General features: G+C 39.5%; 1 protein-coding gene and 2 non-coding genes across 3 annotated transcripts in view; 1 reads left to right on the top strand and 2 right to left on the bottom strand.

Moving 5' to 3' along the window:
- Window positions 1–233: 233 nt before the first annotated feature.
- Window positions 234–306, bottom strand: TRNAV-CAC (transfer RNA valine (anticodon CAC)). Its single transcript has one exon. It is a non-coding gene; the product is annotated as a tRNA-Val (tRNA).
- Window positions 307–13,228: 12,922 nt separating this feature from the next.
- Window positions 13,229–13,300, top strand: TRNAA-UGC (transfer RNA alanine (anticodon UGC)). The gene has a single exon. It is a non-coding gene; the product is annotated as a tRNA-Ala (tRNA).
- Window positions 13,301–14,139: 839 nt separating this feature from the next.
- Window positions 14,140–19,438, bottom strand: part of LOC145994327 (uncharacterized) — a 43,622-nt gene continuing 38,323 nt past the window's right edge. The window contains exons 6-8 of the mRNA XM_083130435.1: window positions 18,754–18,889; window positions 15,610–15,717; window positions 14,140–14,361 (exon numbers count right to left, since the gene is read on the bottom strand). Of these exons, the coding sequence (XP_082986561.1) occupies window positions 14,260–14,361; window positions 15,610–15,717; window positions 18,754–18,889 (346 nt within the window). The 3' untranslated portion in view covers window positions 14,140–14,259. The remainder of the gene's footprint in view (window positions 14,362–15,609; window positions 15,718–18,753; window positions 18,890–19,438) is intronic.

The following is a 19,438-nucleotide window of genomic DNA, read 5'->3' as shown; positions in this document are numbered from 1 at the left end:
TTTTCTTGTATGTCCACTTTATGCGCCACACTGCGCCATCTGGGTAGTGGATGGAATAAATAAATTAAGCAATAATGATTTCACACTCTGATCTAGGAACGCAGAGAATTTACGGATAAGATTTGGACACATGAGCGTGAGAAGGCAAGAGATCTACAGCAAAACAAATAAAACATGAAAATAGTTCCCAGGGAATAGCTATTATGAATGTAGAAAGAAAGAAAAGATAACAATGTTTCCGCCCGGGATCGAACCGGGGACCTTGCGCGTGTGAGGCGCACGTGATAACCACTACACTACGGAAACAACTGGCAATGAACTAAAGAGCACAGGTATAACTTTGCGGTAGCAAGGGGGCGCTTGCCCGGAAAAGTTACCGGATTATTAACATTTAAAGTTGAAGGTATTTTGTTAACCTCCGAATAAATATGGAACAAGAAAATAAAGAGTAATGATTTCTAAAAAATCGAGTTATTATTTAGCAAACTAGTCCGTTTCGATTCTGTCCCCTCCCCCAAAGTTGTCCTATGTGAGGTTCTGGAATAAAAATGTTTGTGTTTTCAGTCTTTGTAAATGGGAACATAGGCGTAACTTGATGGGATTCCCCCCAAAATTTTCAGGTTTATTAACATTTACAAGTTTAGGGTACTTCTGTGAATCTCTTAGGACCTGAGAAGGGAAGTAATGACTATTTTTTATGATTTCGCAAGTTTAACAGTTCCCAGTCAACAAGGTAATGTTACCACAACGTTGTGGCAACGTTAGCCCCTAACATACCTAACGTTGTTACAACGTTGAATGTATGTTGATACAACGTTGTGAAAACGTTGTGTCAACGTTTAAGGGTCATTTTTTTCAACGTTGCTGCAACGTTGGTTGATAACGTTGTCACAACATATACTGAACATTATGTAGCAACGTTAGGTATGTCAGGGGTTAACGTTGCCACAAATTTTTTGCAACATTACCTTGCTGCCTGTGTAATTTATGAATATAACAATGCATATTTAAAATATGGTTATTTCGCATGGTAAGCTATTAGCAATCTTGCCAAGCCATTTTTGTATATAATACATATGCGTAACAGGAAAAACTCATGTTCGAAACATCACAGTTTCTCTTTACATATTATAAAAACTTTTCCTGCTCCACCAAAATAGGCAATTGTTAGTCTGGAGATAGTGATGAATTGACCAATCTCTAACTACACCTGGTAATCAGTTTCTTTTTGCAGTACTTAGCTCCTGATTATATAGTCTGGAATAAAAATATTTATCATAGGAGTTTCACTTGTATGTAACACATTTCATTTTCTGATCTTCCTTACAACTTCAATATTCACACATCTTTCGAAGGATAATAAAACACATTTTTTCACTAATTACAATCGAAAGTATCCTTATTTGTGTTACTAAAAGTTATGTTTGTTTTGCATTTGAGTCACACTGCCATCTAGTGTACGCTGTAGGAAATATAAGGTTTGGTGGTCATTGCACGCGCAAATTCAGATTAAAGAAAACACTCCGATCTTACGCTTGTGGCGCTCATGGTGGTGATCATCAAAACTAAATCGTATTCAGTGGAATGTTTTTTGCAACGTTGATGCAATGTTATCACAACGTTGTTCCCCTACATACAACATTCATCATAAATACAACGTTGTGGCAACGTTATCACAACGTTGTTCCCCTACATACAACATTCATCATAAATACAACATTCATACAACGTTGTGGCAACGTTAGTGTGTTGACTGGGTATTTAGTTGCTTCCCAATTTTCGCCACTTTTGTCCCCGCACTATGCTAAACCTTATCTACAAAGGGAAATATACTGTCTTTGCCCCCTTAGTTTTGTCATCTTGCCCCCCTGGTTTTGGAACCGAATCGCCGCCACTGCTAATGCTTATGATAATATAAAAATAGACTTTCAATCATCCAGACACAAATAAAATAAATAAGATTCCTTCATCAGAAATATGCACGTACTACTGATAAATGTAGGTACCTTGAAAGCTAATAGGGCAACAACTGATTATATACCGCGTTTGTTACAACCTGTCCCGGTTCCCGCGCTAGTTGCTCCCTGTCTTTTCTCGGTGCTGGGGAAAGTCAAAGCCAGGCAGCCAATTAAAATACGCAACGTCTCAACAGTGTCTACGTAAGCGCCTCTCTTCTGGCTTTCATTCGCTCCTCGCTGCCCAGCAGACGATTTTTTCCTCGTTTCTCATTGGCACCGAAACTGTTGAGCGCTCCCTAGCGCGGGAAGCGGGACAGGTTCTACCAAACGCGGTATAATTATCGGCCTCTCCAAAAGTGTAGTTAGAACGTCGTCGCCTTGTAATCAAATGATCCCGGGTTCGATACCCGGTAGAATGACATAGTGGTTCGGATCCCACTTTAAACTGTAAGTCAAGTCCCGATTAGCATATATGTGCATAACGTGGACTCAAAACAAAAGCTCCAAACGTGTCCGTAAGAGAAAGCACTAACAATATGAAAACTAGCAATTTTCCATAATATGCTCATAAATTCTGGTACTAATTCTGTTTCAGTTAAAATATCACCGCTGTAGTATCGTAAAAAACTATAGCTATATTCTATCAACTCAAGGTCAAGTGAAACTCATTTTGTTTTGAACAAGATAAAAGCAGCTAGTATTCAAGTTATAGCCTCGCTCTTTGTTGTTAGCGATAAGACTGGAACCAATTAAACTGTATTGGTTATCTACTAAGAAGCAAGCACGAAACACAAGAACCTGGAATAAACAATGGCTGTGTTCAGGTTCCCTTATAGAGTAGTGACTTGCAGTGTCTCGTGGTGGAAGGGACGGTGCTGATAGAAATTTCAATTTAGATATGCCAGCCTCCGTGGCGGAGTGGTTAGCATAGCGCGCTATGACGCCTGGGGTCCCGGGTTTGAATCCCGTCCTGGGCACGGGTGTTCGTGAGTGTACCTTCATCAATTTCATTGTATTATCATCACTCATCCCCATCTTCGCGATTAGCCAAAACTGGCACAAAAGCGAAGTAAAATAAAGCAAATCAATCAATTTAGATACAGACGCGCATACATCTACTATACATTCAATTCAAACAGACAACGGACCTCACCCATTGAATGTTTATAAACTTGTCAGAAACTTCGCACTATTCGGAAGACAGTTGAATCTGGTTTTCACTACCCTCGCCGGTTCCTGTGGCAAAATTGTAACAAATATTATTTTATTAGTTGTCCGTCTATCTCTCTCTCTCTCTCTCTCTCTCTATCTCTCTCTCTCTCTCTCTCTCTCTCTCTCTCTATAGAGCGTCTCAACCTTAAAAGTCAGTATGGAAGTAAATGGAGTACTTCCCTCTCTGTCTAATACATGAGTTTTGCCAATAGCTCTGTCCTTCTCTACAACCGCTGTGTTGCCATATGTTACAAAATTTACAAAATATAAAAGTCATAAATTCCAAAAAGAGAAATCATTATCCTCTAGAGTTTTTTATGCTCTATTTACTGACGGCATTATATAACCTGTTATAAATTCATGTGATCTGAAATTTCCATAATTATGCAATTTTGCAAAATTGTAAAATTAGCGGTTAACAGCGACTCGATGCGCCTCCGTTAGTTAATCTGGCAGCGCCGCGGTCCATTTAATCCATATTGACTTTTAAGGTTGAGACGCTCTATAGCTAGCAAGATCATATTTAGAGGGACTCCAGGGGGTCCAGACTCACCAAGTTCATATTTAAATAAGCAAAATGCCTGTTTACCGTTGTATAATATAATATGAAGTTGGTTCATTTACGCAGAACTTACATTAAGTTGACAAGAAGGTTGTGATTAAGCAGGCTTTGAGTTTGACAATGTGTGCGAAAGTTCATGCGAACCACTAATAATCATAGGCTAATATGCATAAAATATTGATCAGGGACTTTACTTCTCACCTGGTGGACCTAACAACATTTTTGGCATTCAATAAATAGTCCATGTTAAACATTTTTTGTCATTAATTTCTTTGGTAGGATTGCTGGTTTTATACATATGTATTTTAGCGATTGTAACTAGACATAAGCTAGATAATGAATACGTGTTGTTTTTTTCTCTGTTCTCATGTTTTTTTATTATTATGTTCAGGTAATAACAATAATAATACCCATTCTTATCATAATAGTATTATTATTAATAAATACATATTATTTTATTGGCCGTGCGTTCTAATGCACTGTGCTTTGGGCTCTGACTGCGGAACGGCATTAGTTCCTGTCCGCCTGGGTTCTCTGCTTGTGTATAGGACCGGTGGCAGTAGGGGTTTGGTGGGGGTCATAACCCCCCACCCTTGGCCCAGTATTCCTAAAAACATAACGTTAAAGGTAGGAAAAGCTGGCAAGATGAGGGCTGACTACCAGAAAAAGTGTACGTAACTCCTCCCTTTCGAAAATCCTGGGCACGCCACTGACCGGTGGCAACCCACCATTGTAAAATTGGGGAGCTAGGAGTGAGTAGCGTAACCTGTCTCGGAATTCCCCTATAACGCCTGGCGGTTCGACGTGCTGACCCCACGTCACCCGCCCCCACGTCACCCCATTACCGGTTGAAGAACTCCACACCTCTAGGTAGGATTGTGGGAGGGAGACTGGCAGTCGGGAGATAGGCCTGTCGAGCCATGGGTTGTTCTACTTATTATTATTATTATTATTATTATTATTATTATTGCATGTGAGATGTGCCTGCTATCTCTTTTCCTCTCCCGTTCTTATTCATTCCCTGTCATACTCTTTGTCTATCTGTATCTCTCAGGGGCGGTCCGTGACTTTTACAACAAGGGAAGCACATGTCGTAAGAAATTAAAAAAAGGATTATTATTATTATTATTATTATTATTATTATTAACATCTCCTTTGTGAATTCTTCTATCACTAGATTGCAGAATTCTTCTTCTGTATTTTCACTTCAGTTTTAGCAGCTTCTTCGTCCTTGGGTATTTTTACATTAACTGTGAATTCGGTGAAATGATTAAAAAGATCGTTCAGCACTAGCACTAGACACGGGAATTGTTTAAACCAACGAAGTTAACTTGAACAATTCAAAAAAGCTTTTCTTCAAGTAAAACAAAGGTTTTTGTACTCCCATCGAGATATATTTATCTGAGGAATAAGCAAGACTTAGTTCACTTCTGTGACGAGCCATGTCAAATGTTGACCATAACTCAATCTCAAAGAAAGAAACTGAGTCTGGAATGAGTAGTGGTCATGCGTTCCCTATGCCGAAGACAGAGACGAAGATCTACGAAGAATGCCGAATGCTCTCTCTCCCTTTGTCGAGGGTGAGCGACATGGACACAACTGGTCGTCTGCTGGCTACCGATATAGTAGGACCAGGACGAGGACACACGTCTCGCGGTTTTTACAACAGCCCTTAGAAGTAGATATATTAACAGGGGCGGCGCGTGCCTTTTCAGTCAGGCAGGGCACATTTTTCTGTTGGGTGGGGAGGGGAGGGGGGGCAATTTACCTCTATATTCCTCTTTAAGGTTTTTGAGGGGAGTTTCTTGATATGGAGTAAGTAAATTGTTCGAACAATTTGGAATAAAATTAACATTCTGATCAAGATATCTCTCCAAAGAGCATTAAATACTCACTACGTAGGAATACGGAAAATCAGCAACATATGGAACAAATTACATAAATAAAAAAAAAAAAACTCGAATACTGACGTCGGAACCCTATACGCTTGCAGTAACTAAACTTTGGGTAGATACTGGAATGATTAGAAAAATGTTACACTGCAGTTTCTCTTCCATTGTCAATGAATTGAAAGGCGTAGATATTAAAGTTTCTACATGATTCAATGTCATATTCACCAAGTATCCACTAATATCAATGACTAAGTAGGAAGATGATGCAGCGTTAAGTTCAGTTACAACACTTTACATTGGCCATGTACCCCCAGAAAGTTCGTTTATACTTACTAAGATATTCTGCATGTCAAGTTGCTGGAACACAGACACAATTACACAAATAAATAAACACGTACAGTAACTATAAAATCGCGAAAAACTAATTATTTCATAAGCGACCAATACGCACAGACGGAACGCAACGCAAACTCACACACTAACTCAAATCCAAATCCGTATTACAATGGGAAGAAAGTAGGATCTTTTTGAAAATACGAGGGACTAGTTTGTGCAATAAAAAGTGTTGTCAACTTTTCAGGTCGCCGGAACAAGCGCGAAGAAAAGCATTCGAGGGATTTTTTTCTATCTTATTGCTGCAGGCTGGAAGAACGAATGAACTGCCTGCCAAGCGTTGGAAACACTGAACGGTGAACTAGGCAAACATGAATGGGCAGGGCACCTCGTTCACTGCCCAGAGACGGCTACGAATTTTGCGCTTTTCCATTGTGAGGGGGCCGTCTCTTGCCTATGCTGTAAATGTTTGGATCAGTCAGTGACGTCACGTCTCCGGGCAGAGCTGAGATTGGACTCTCTCCGACAGGACGGAGAAATATATTAACCTCGCACAGGGTGCATACCCTGTAAGTCTGGTTGCAGCAACGTAGGGGTTGAGGGAAAAAACAAAAAAAGTATTTACGCGTATATACCGATCGTCTCTTCAGATGAACTTTTTATGTTAAAATTGTTGTGGGGCAGTGCCCTAGTTGCCCTTTATGTATCATCGCCACTGTATATTAATACATAAGAATAGTTCGAATGCAACTAAAAATAAATCGATTACATAAACACAGTTAATACTTCTACTTTGTAAGGGAATGACTCATCCCCTTCATTCCATGAAATAACCGCCCATGGTATCTCTCCTTCGGTTTCCATAACATCAGTGATTGTTCTGTATTTCTACAACTTATTAGATTACTCGGCCCAAGTTCCTTTTGTTTTATAGCGATTTCATCATGCTATGAATGCAATTTTAACATGGTTCGATTTCGATTTACTTCTGTTAACACATTCTGCGGAGTTTCATCGATTACTTAAGATCTATGCTTTCGTATAGTTAGGTTAGGCAGACCAGGTTTGGTTCTCTTCTTAGCATTAAAATAAAGTCCCTAAATGCATTCCACTAAGGTTCCGATTTACTTCTACATTCATTCCCACTAGACTACGATACTTACTGTGGCTTTGTCAATTGAAAATACATTGTCCATGGGAAGTACGCATGCTTGCGTAAGGGAATTTTCAAGTTCTTTCTTTTAACATAAATAACTTTTTTCGAAATCCAAACTGTGCTCATTACTTTAAGGAAGGTTCAAATTTCGTGTGACAATGATTGTCAAAATTCTACGATAATTAGTCTTCTAGCTAGGAGAATTTTTTTAAAAAAATATAAAACAATTGGAACCGTTACCGATTACAGATTCTTAACAATTATCTTCTTTTTCTCAGCATTGCTTTCTCTGATCTTTCTCTCCTTCTCTCTTCCTCTCCTCTTCTCTAATAGCATGAGCGCTCGGGTAGATCAGTCGAAAATAATAATAATAATCAAATAAATTAAAAATTAAAAATAATAATAAAAATAAAATAAAATAAAAATAATAAAAGAGAAGTCGCTAGAGCGTTAGGCTTTTAACCTAACGGTCTAGGGTTCGAGTCCCTGCACGGGCGATCCCCATTTTTGTCGACCGTGACGGAGTGGTTAGCGCGGAGGGCTACGACGCAAGGAGTACCGGGTAAGACATGGACGTTTTTGTGTGTACCCAATGAGAAAATAGAGAAATGATATATGTGAAAAACAGGGAGTACAAAGGCTACATCCACAGCTTTGCAATCAAAGGATTCCGGGTTCGATCCCTGCTGGAGGAAAGTGGTTCGAGTAGATCCAGTTCTGATTAGTCCAGATAAACCTCGCAGAACGTTACTGTTTCCACCAGGCACGTATCCAGGAATACCTTTCGGGGGGGGGGGGGGCTGAACACCTTTTCTTTAAAGGGGTATAGATAAGAACTTCTCAATTGTATGTTTAAGGCCAGTGTGGCAATTTGGTTCCAAAATTGGGGTGGGGGGGGTGGGGTTGCAAAGAAAGTTTACTTTCTCTTGGTAGACAAGGCTTAGCATTAAGAGGTCATAGTGTGGAGGCAAAAAAATGGGAAGCAACTATCCCCTAAATCGTCGACACTGTTTAAGGCTGCCATTTTAATCAGAACGTGAAATCCGGACATTATTTACCACTCCTCTGTTTCCATGCATTAACAACGTGTGCCGGAACCATCTCAGTATGTGTGTTTGTTACACATGGACATTCCACTCGACATTGCGAGATTCAAACTGTGGGCTGCGAACTGGACGCAGACAGTTCTCTATTTCTCTCCGATTCGAGCCTGAACACTACTAAAGTGTCTTGTCCTCCCATGTTTGCAGCTCTTATAAAAGCCGAAACCCACCAAATTGTTCATATTTAGGCCTAAGCATCTCGCAAGTGTTCAAAATTGTCTGTCACAGCTTCCGTAGTCTTGTCACACATCAGCACGAAGCAATTAAAGCAAGTCTTCTAGAATACAGCTGGATCGCGAAACAGAATTCCTTCCATTCCAAACGCATCTAATGTTTCGTCTCCCAATATGATTAAATGCTTACTCATATATCGCCAGTGACGTGCTCAAGGGAGAGTTGGTGGGGTCATAACACCATTTGACCCAGTATTCCTTAAAAAAAAAAAAAAAAGAACGTCAAAGACAGGAAAAGATGGCAAAATGAGGACTGACCACCAAAAATAGTATGTGTAACCCCTCTCCCTTCCGAGAATCCTGGGAACGCCACTCTTTATCTCGTATACATTTTTAAAAAAATAAGTCACCAGAAGTTTTTATCATTTCGTATTGAAGACTGAAGTAAAGCACCTTGTACACGATCAAATAAATCATGAACAAGTTATAAGGGGAGGTGTTGTTTTTGTAAATTCGTTTAAGCTTGTTTTAAAGTTTGACTTTGAATATATATAATATATCAAAAACAGCAAAAACGAAAGAGAGAGCCACGCTTTACGCGGCCACACGCAGACTCTATCCCACGTGTGGTGTTCCGTATAATAACAGGTATCCCTTGAGATACCTGTTAAGCAACAGACGAACTTTAGCCTAAATTTAATAAGCAGTATCCAGGGGAGGCCTTGGTAGGCTTATGATTCACTTCAATGATAGAAGGTCAGACACCTTTGAACGACATATTTATTCATAAAAAACACCGCTTGTGGCATAGCTACCACCAAACATGAGCATTTCACTGTACATAACACACAAAAAAGATATACAAAAGATTCTGTACTTACATACCAGCCGTTTTCACATTATGCTATTCATACCTGGGGCCGTACACACACTATTTCACCCTTCATAGCCACATCCCGACACATGGGCAATTTTGGGGTACACAACACTAAGAAATGGTAATTCACTCCTCCCTTGGTGTAACAAAGGCTTTGGGGGAGTGATGGATGAGTTTTCCTGGCTTCTCTTGCATGGAGGGCTGAGAACAACTTGGATATTAGTTGATATCCTATGGATGCTGTTATGGCGTCAGTTCTGCCGACCATGTGGTCTGGCTTTCCACTTTGGATGAGGGACACAAAAACTCGCTATATTGCTGAAATTTTTACTAGGATCATTAAATGTTGTTTTGGACACAATATCCCACTTGGTCACACACACTTAGGTCCATGTTTACTATAACTGGACCTTAGATCCCTGTTTCCCTTGTGCATCCTTTGTTGCTGGCACAGGCGGCCATTACCACACTGGATTCTGCCAGCAACTTCACAGGTGACCTGCTCTCAGGTGGGTCTGGAATACAAGTGAGCTTCAATAGCAAGCTCAGAACACAATAGGCCATCTGAAAGTCTGCTCTGTGACGTCAAAGCCTTGAGGGCTTCTCATTGGCCAGCTGGAGTCCTCTGAGACCTTTACTTGTCTGTGGGAGAAGTGCCACTTTCTCCCACCAGATGGCGGAGTTATCACTTGCTTAAAAAGTGTAAACAAAAGTGTTTTTTCACCTTTTCTGGCTTAATTATGCCAGATAATTGCAAATGAATTTACTTTTAGTAAATTAGGCATTATTCTACCTATGGGTAAGTGTTATCTTTGATTTTCAATAAAGGATAAAAGATTTAATAAACATGTGATTTGGAGCACATGGTTTTTGTTATTCAAGATGACTACTGTCAGCCTAAAAATTGTTGATTCTTTATAAATAAGGCACTTCTACGCCTCCCATGAGTGTAACAACTGGTTGGTAAACATTACCCATGATTCTAATTGATGCTAACCTGTTGGTCATTGTACTTAGGTTGGTCTGTGGTTATTTGTGTGTGGGCATGTATGCCCAATGCTGATTGGTCATAAAGTCCTTGAATTGAACGCTTAAAAGTAAATGTTGTCAGAGACAACGCCATTTTTCTCATTGGATCCAAGGTTCGGTCAAAGAATTTCTATTTAGGAATGGTTCTAATTCACGCTTATTTATATCTTCATTATATTCTAGAACGTTCCGCAGATAAACGATTCATAAATATTGCCAGTAGTTCGACTCCTCTTATTCAAGATCATTCCCTCTCGAGCCTTCCAGAGATTAGAAATTACAACGAATATCTCTACGCGTGGAGCTACCTTTGTTTTGCAGCTTCCGAATGGTGACAAGTCTCTACATAGAGCTTAAGTTCGCTGCGAGAAAACTGAAAGCTCAATAAAAGTTTACGTGCAATGTTATCAATTATCAACAACAGGGTTAAAGAACATTCTCCGTCTTGCCTCGATAATTATTTCTCTCCTTAATAGTCACATTATTCAAGAAGCCGAAAACCTAATTTTATCTAATGTATACCGGGATTGCTAGTATCAATAACAGGGTTACAGAACATTCTCCGTCTTGCCTCGATAATCATTTCTCTCCTTAAATTATCGTCACATTATCTTATTTCACACCACAAGAAACCAAAAACCTCATTTATCTAGTATAAACCGAAAACTTTCGGGGGGGCTCGAGCCCCCTAAGCCCCCCTTGGATACGTGTCTGGTTTCCACAGTTTCGTATCGGTTCGTGAATAATTTTATTTCATTATAATTTAGTCTACTTTGCTCTTTTTGCCACTTTGGCTAATCGCGATTCGCGAAGGTGAGGATGAATGGTGATGACATGAAAATGATGAAAGAACTCTCGCGAACTCGCATGGACAGGATACAAGCCCCACAGAGAATTATACTGGCTATGAGTCCAGACGCCTGAGCCTCTTTAGCCTGCAAAATGCATCCAGGGTACAGTACGATGAGAGGTTGGCTAATCGCGACGCTGGACTTGTTTTATTTTACCTCGCTTTTCTACACTTTAAGTTGATCGCGAAAATAAGGAAGAAAGGTGATAAGTTAATATTGATAAAAGGACAGTCATAAACACGCATAGAGGAGACGCCAGAGCAGCGGCGGCGCCAGGATTAATCATGCAGGGGTGATGAGGGGGTGCGGAATGAAATGTAGGGGATGCGATGTTGAAAATATAGAAAACATCAAACATGCATGCAAGCGCTCCCGCATAATTTTTTCTCCCGAGGGAGGAGGGGACAGAGTAACACTTCATATCTTTCCAGGAACTTATATTTACCTTTATTATTGTTGTTGTTGTTACAAAAATCATATAATTGAAATTGAACCGAAAATACTTCGGCATTGGTGCAAAGTTCAGGCTCGAGTGCACTATTTAAATAGTAACTGGATTCACTTTGTATCCTTTCCATAAACATCTAACATTTTGTTGATAAACAGTTATTTGCCTTATTGTAACTTTTCCCGGTGCACAGATATCAGATACTACTGCTGAGTGTTTAATTTGTGTGCGTTGGGTAAAAGAAAATAGCTATGCAACCTGAAGTTCTAGTATATTTGCAAATAAAATCACACTTAAAAAAATACGAAATCATGTAGTCAGTTTCATGTAATTATCAGGCTGATTCCCGTTCATAGAAGTGTGCAGAAACAACAACAACAACAACAACAGCAACGAATAATCTACCGGTTGGTGTTAAATAATTTCCCGGGCAACTATAATTTTTGTTGCTGTTCCATTTTGAGAATAGAGATAGAACAAGTAGGTGGAGAACAAAACTGTTTTCTATCAACAAAGCCAATGAAAAAAAAAAAAAAACATGCAACAACTCACACTGAGCTGTAGTTATCGAAAACGCCACCGGAATAAACAAAAGTATAAACAATTATGAGTATAATGGCCGTTGATATTTGTATGACCGCAGCCAGTACAGGAAAGTAAGTGCGATTTCTTTTTCAGGACCATTGGTTGATTGATTTGGTGTTTTAACTCCACTTTATGCACAGTAAGGCTAATCGGGACTGGGCCTACAGTTTAAAGTGAGCTCCGAACCACCGTGCCTCCACCGGGTATCGAACCCGGGACTCCTTGATTAGAAGGCGACGATTGTAGTAATAATTAATTTTTGGTTGTTTATATTTTATTTGTTAGGTGAAATTTTTAATATAATTTGTTCTTTATTTAGTAAATAAAGGCGAATTTGACAAAAATAAGTTCCTTGAAACTGTATTCCATTCTTTATGAATGATCTCTGATATTTATCATGAAACGCCAGTATACCTTTGTCCTCGTATACCTTTTTTACCACTGCGCCATCGGAGAGGCCTTCAGGACCAATGGATTGCCTGTTGAATAGAATAATAGTGTTATCACTTCAATACCTAACATTCTACGCCCAAAGTAACGACATTGTTTTAATAGCATAACGTAACGTAACATCTCATTAGGTTGAAAGTAAGTTTTGAAAATGGGGTGCGGAAGAAAATTAAGAGGTTCGCAAACACCCCTTCACGCGCCTCTGCGCCAGAACCTCGTTAGTCTGCAATAATGCAGTCCAGGGTTATTCTTATTACGAGGAAGAGAAGTTGACATTTAGTACCTTCAGAGAATATCGCTCCTTCGTTCTTACACCTACGTTTTACGAAGGAAACCTTACCTGCCTAAGCTACTCACGCATGCATCGAATACTAAAATTAATCAAAAACTATCTACATGTTTATTTCTGCTAGTAGATGTATCGTGAGTAGGTTAGGCAGTTCAGGCTTATTGCTGTTAGAACATATCTCCTAGCTGTAATACCTGTTGCTAGCATCTACATTCGGTGAGGAGGACAGAGCATTTTTCTTACGGTGCCCCTGCTGATCCAGACACGCATCGTCAAGTGTACGCTACTAAACATACACAAGTCGTAGTCCGGGGATGTAGCTCAGTGGTAGAGCGTTCGCTTTGCATGTGAAAGGCCCCGGGTTCGATCCCCGGCATCTCCACTTTTTTCCTTAACTGGACATGGCTCCAAATTGTAATAATGATTCATGTCCTTGTAAGGGATTGAGTATTTTGCCCATAGGTACATTTTGTTAGTGGTACTAGTAGACACCATCTACCCCTTCCCAAAGGTTACAATCAGGGCCTCCCCGATATGGTCACGTCTCGTGTGTTATCAAGGGTATCCGGGTTCAAAACCCGGAGGAGGCACAGCTTGTTCCGATCTTATGTTAAACTGTAGGTCCAATCTCGATTAGCCTTTTTGTGCATAAATTGGACCTAAAACTGAATTCAAACAATAAAATAATCATCTATCAAAGTGTATGTAATAATTACCCGTGGCAACAGCCCATTGAGGGTCCGGGCGGGCCTATCTACGGTCCTACCGACTGCCCTCTCATCCGAGATGGAAGATCATCCTACCAGTTACGGGGTGACGTGTGGTCAGCACGACGAATCCCCAATCGTTGTTGTAGGTTTTCATGACCGGGTTACGCTACTTATTCGTAGCTTCTCACTTTTCTCATGATGGTGTGTGGCCACTGGTCTTGTACACGGGCCGACACCTTAGGAGAAAAAGTTGTTACTCTTTACCCCGAGAAGACTCGAACCTGGGCGTCCCGTAGCCGGAGCCCGAAGCATGATGCACGGCCAAGGTGCGGGACAAATGTGTGTAAAATTGTGCCATAATTAATATACATTTCCCTGATAAATTTGTGGTTTTGCTGTTCAATCAAGCCAGTTCATATAGCAACACAAGTAACAAAAATAAAACAAAGAGCATTGCGATAATTTTTATTTTTCAATTTATTTATTTATTTAAGTATTTAAGTATTGTGTCATACTTTAATATCAACCTGTACTTCTAAAACATGCGTAATCTGCTGAGCATTTTGTAAACTCCAATGCTGAGTTTAATTGTTGTGATTATGGTTGTAGCTATTGTTAACTCAACAATGGTTTACTGGCATTTCACTTCTTGGTCCCCAGCGCAGCAGACCATGCCTCTGGCTTGTTCCACAAGTGCCCAGGAAGTGCCACAAGCTCTCCAGTATGCTCCGGGCTAAAAGAAAATAAGAATTAGAATTTGAAATTATTCTCGTGGGCAAAGTTCAGCCTGTGGCTGTTCAAACTCAAACTGTATTTTTTTACATGTACAGAGTGTTTCGAAATCTAATGAAATTTTTAAACTGTTATTCTACACAGCAAGCAATAAAACCAGTGTTCAGATCGAAGGGTAGGAAATCACGGTGTGATTTCTATCCCCTTTTAAAATTCATAAATAAAAGGTTTATTCAAAGCATGACAACGATAGTTCCCTCCTTATGCATTAATATAGATATGTTCAATCATTATTTACCTATCCTACGCTAATGTAAAAATTTTCGTATCATATTGTGGTGGAAAATATATTTCTATCTTCATTTGTTTCTTGAATATTTTCCTCTATACTCATTTCTTATATTTTTACCATTTCTACTCACTTTCGTATTTTTCTTTCTATTATTAATTTTAATTAAATAAAAGAAGACTATGAGACAAAAATAGAAAAATTAATAAAAATAAATAAAATGTTAAAGTAAATGTACCAATATAATGGTATGTTCAGTAACTCATCACTCATCATGAAAAAGTTTCATTGTTATCTCTACGACAATCTGTATATATTGTTTAAATGCATATGTTGAAAAAGATGCACGTTTGAAGCAACGAAATGCTGCGGCGGGTGGTGATTCTGAATTAGTTGAAGAGCTAGTAGGAAAAATGGGGTAACAGAGAAAATTAGATCAATAGTTATACCTAAATTAGAGCATACCATGGAAGGAAAATTGTGTTTATATATACATAGATCAAAGTTCACATAACTTTGATGTTTTTGTCGATTTTTCTTCCCTATAACTGTTCAAAATGAGTCAAAAATAACTAAATCAATAAGATTTGAAGTTTTTCTTTCCAAAACCAACTGTTTCGGCATTCACACAATTTAATAAATGGGATTAATCCTTTTCTACTTTTCTGTTTTTTACGAGTGGCATGGCACATATATGTGTTGTACAGGCAAAGCACGTCAACTGTTCTAAGCTTCAAAACTATGAGTTTTTCATGTAATCAGCGTTGAAATGAATAGGGTCTATTTCCTTACACAGCAGTAGCACGGTAGCAATGAAAGCGGAAGGATACTGACAATGGTCGTGAAAGTGCTCCATGACTAAATGCTGATTGTTACTTTTGACTATTCGGTTCAATCACAAGTGGCTAATTGTTATTCAGTTTTAACGAAACCGTTTAACAGCGTGTAACTCAAACTTACCACAGCATTCTGTATATCAGCATTGTAATTTCTGCATGCCAATGCGGACACAGTAATTCCCTTTGAAGTGATCTTGTTCAGGTCTCCATGGTTGGTTAATCTGTTGAACTAGAGAAGAAAAAAGAATAGATTAATGTATAGAAATCGAACGAGTGAAGTAGCCAGAAAATAATTTAAAGTGTGTAAGGAGGCACATGAGGGTATGTAAAAATTCCCAGAACTTCGAAAATGATTAGTAAAATCAATATTAATATTAGACGTGGCTTTTGATAAATCCTATTGGTTGTTTGAATTAATGTATGCAGGGATACTTGCGCATAAGAATATAGTGCACGTGATAGAACCACAACACTCGACGTATCTGCTATATTGACGTTGTTGAACCTTATACGTAGCTATTATGAGTTGCACAGGTACGGTCAATATATTCATGGGCACAGAACTAAAGCATAGGGAAGTAGCTATATTTCAGAAGTTACGTGATTTTGTTTACATTAACTTCGTTCTTGCAGTGGATGGAGAATAATACAGAATACTGTACAGGGCGATTCACGAAAAAGTACAGGGTGCGGCACGTAAAACCAGCCCGCTGTAATCCCGATGTAATTGCTTTGCTAATGAACATGTAAAACATCTAAATGAACATGTCAACAGAAGATGGCGTTGCATGAGTTACTAATTCTGTTTCTCACCAACAGGTGGCTTGTGAACCCGTGGTCGAGTGAAAGCAGTTGAGAATCAGGCCTTGTTGGGTGAAGCCGTGATAATGCCGTATTTGATTCCTGAACGTGTTGCAATTGTTGAAGCTTTTGTGCGCACCGGATCCTTTGTGCAAACAAGGAAGTTGTTTCAGGATAAATTTCCAGGTCGTCCTGTCCCAGCAAAATGCACAATACAGGATTTGATTGGGAAATGGAGGCGTACAGGATCTGTTACAAATGCTCCCAGGGACAGACGACCATCTGTCTGCACACCTGAATTACGGAGGCAGGTGCAGAACATAATGGCGAGAAGTCCTCGTAAATCAACGAGGAAATTAAGTCAACAGGTTCCAGCTAGTGAGCGAAGTTGTAGACGTGTGTTAAGGGCGCTGAAGTTAAAACCTTACCGGATAAGTGTAGTGCAACAACTGAGGGAGCTTGACCCGGGGAAGAGGGTGGATTTTTGTTCATGGCTATTGACGAATGTTGCCAGTGGTGTTTTGGATCCATTGATGCTCATCATGAGTGACAAGGCGTGGTTTCACCTGTCGGGATACGTAAATTCCCAAAACAATCGCTATTGGTCGTCACAGAATCCACACGTAATCCATGAGCAGCCATTGCATGACGAAAAGATTTGTTTGGTGTGCCATTTCCGCACAACGCGTTATGGGGCCCATATTTTTTGAAACCACAGTAGACAGTAACGTGTATTTGGGAATTCTGGAAGAGTTTTATGAACAATTGACAGAAGAGGAGTGTCAGTTCTGTTACTTTCAGCAGGACGGATCAACAAGCCACACATCAAATGCTTCACTATCCCGTGTGCATGAAATGTTTACTCCAGAGAGGACAATTAGCAAAGGCCTGTGGCCTCCTCGGTCACCCGACTTGTAAACTTGTGACTTTTACTTGTGGGGAATGTTAAAGGGGAAAGTATTCGAAACAAATCCACACACAATTGAAGAACTCAAGACCTCCATCCAGAATATCATGAACAGCATCACCTCTCAAGAATTAACAAAGGTGTACATGAATCTCCTGAAACGTGCTCAGACGTGTGTTGAAGTGGGTGGAGGACACTTTCAGCATCTATTGTGAAGGTGAGAAATCTTAACACACAACATTAAATTTCATTTGGTGTATTGCTTTTGTTTGATTTTGTTTTAATTTCACTTAATCATTCAAATTGTTCATCTAATGATATCTTATGAAGGGACGGGCTGGTTTTAAGTGCCGCACCCTGTACAATACAATCCATGCATAAGTGGATAAATGTATTGTAACAAGAACACAAATAGTAATACAAAGTGAACAAATGACGTAAAATGTCTCTAAAATATAAAGTAGGTTTTCAAGCTAACTCCCAGACTTTTATAAAACGGGACAAATCGTGTTTTTTTAAATAATATCGACGGTACGACTGAAACACTCCTCTGAAACGGGACGTATGGTCACCCTACAATAACCCAGGCAGAGCGACCGAGAGAGAGAAAGGCACAAAGAACAATAGAAAATGATAAATGGGTAACATAACATAAAAGTGAAAACGAAAAGTAAGAACGTCGAGAGGGAAATGGTGAGATAGAAAAAGAGGCAGAAGAAAAAGGAAAGATGAAAGATGTGGACACAGCGAGAGAAATGGAGGAAAGACTAAAATAGAGGAGTTCGAAACAGAAGAAGGGAGAGAAACAGCAGGGAAAAAAAGAGAAAAAGAAAATTGAAGAGACGAAGAGGAAAAAGTAGAGAGAAAGAGGGGAAAAGAAAGGAAGTATGTGTGAAAGAGGGAGAGAAACAAGAGAAAACACAGAGAGAGAGAAAAAAAAGAAACGGAAGAATGAGAGGGAAAGAGTGTAACCGAAGGAAAGATAGAAACGAAAGGAAACAGGAGGAGATAAAGAGAAAGAAACAGAAGAACAGAGAAACAGGGGCGAAAGAGAGAGTAGGGAGAGAGATAATAAGGAGGAAAGATGGGGAGAGAAAGTGAAACAATCAGAGGAACAGAATAGAATAGAATCATCGCCCATATTGAGAGGAACGAAAGAAAGGAAAAGAGAGGAAGCAAAATAGAACGATAGCGAAATGGAAAGTAGAAGAAAGATAAAAATAAAAAGCTTACGAGAGTCATCACATGAGACTCTTTCGTCTACTCTTGGAGTAGACGAAAGACTCTATAATCTCTGGCGGGTGGGGCCATTGATAACAGCCCGCTTGAAATTCGTGCATGAAATCTTATCCAGAATAAAGTAACTGTAAAAGTAACCCAGTTACTTTTCTGCGAAGTAACTGCAACTGCAACTCAGTTACTTTTAAAATGTAACCTTCTGAACATTTTGTCTCCCCAGCTATCGACGATCGTGTGTGGTACGTACAAACTGAACTATGTTAGATTTCGCTAATTCAAGGTGGAAATATGTGGTTTATATTTTTTTGAATAACTTACCAAAGTTTCACATCTCATACTGCACGCGTTTCGTTCTCTACAGCTCTCAATCTCTCCATCTGGAATGGTGTAAATCTTCTTTTCGTCGTTCACATCCTTGTCAAAGAACCCAGCGCATTCGCACTTCACGGGACCCCTGCAAATAACATGGCGTTGATTGATTAATAAAAGACCGAGACTTAAGCACAGTTATAAAACAACTGTCCTACTTGAATACTGATGTAGATTTTTTTGTCAAGTCTCCTTTTAGTTTCAGATAGGCTAATCGGGACTGAAGCTGTAATATAAAGTGGTCCGAACCACTGGGCCACGTGCTTCCAGAGAGGGATCGAAGCCGGAACCCATTGATTACAAGGCGACCGCGTACCACTACGCCATCGGAAATGTATACAGCGAGCAGTGGTCTTTTTGTCTCTAGGGATACTTCTCCATCAACATCTGTAATCCTTTACTTTTTGGTGGATCCTGGGCTAGTTCCGAGGATGTAAACTCTTTTATTAACGTTCTTCTTCTTATTATTATTATTATTATTATTATTATTTTGTGGCGTAGTGGTAACGTCGCCGCCTTATAATCAATAAGTCTCGTGTTCGATACCCGGTTCAGGCACATACTGGTTCGGATTCCACTTTCAACTGTAGGTCCAGTCTCGTTTAGCCTATCTGTGCATAAAGTGAAATTGAAA

Source organism: Lepisma saccharinum, chromosome 10, assembly GCF_977018435.1.
Source record: "Lepisma saccharinum chromosome 10, izLepSacc3.1, whole genome shotgun sequence".
NCBI classification, from domain to species: Eukaryota; Metazoa; Arthropoda; class Insecta; order Zygentoma; family Lepismatidae; genus Lepisma; species Lepisma saccharinum.
The sequence above is the reverse complement of the archived record's forward strand: the minus strand, read 5'-3'. Positions and strand labels throughout refer to the sequence as shown.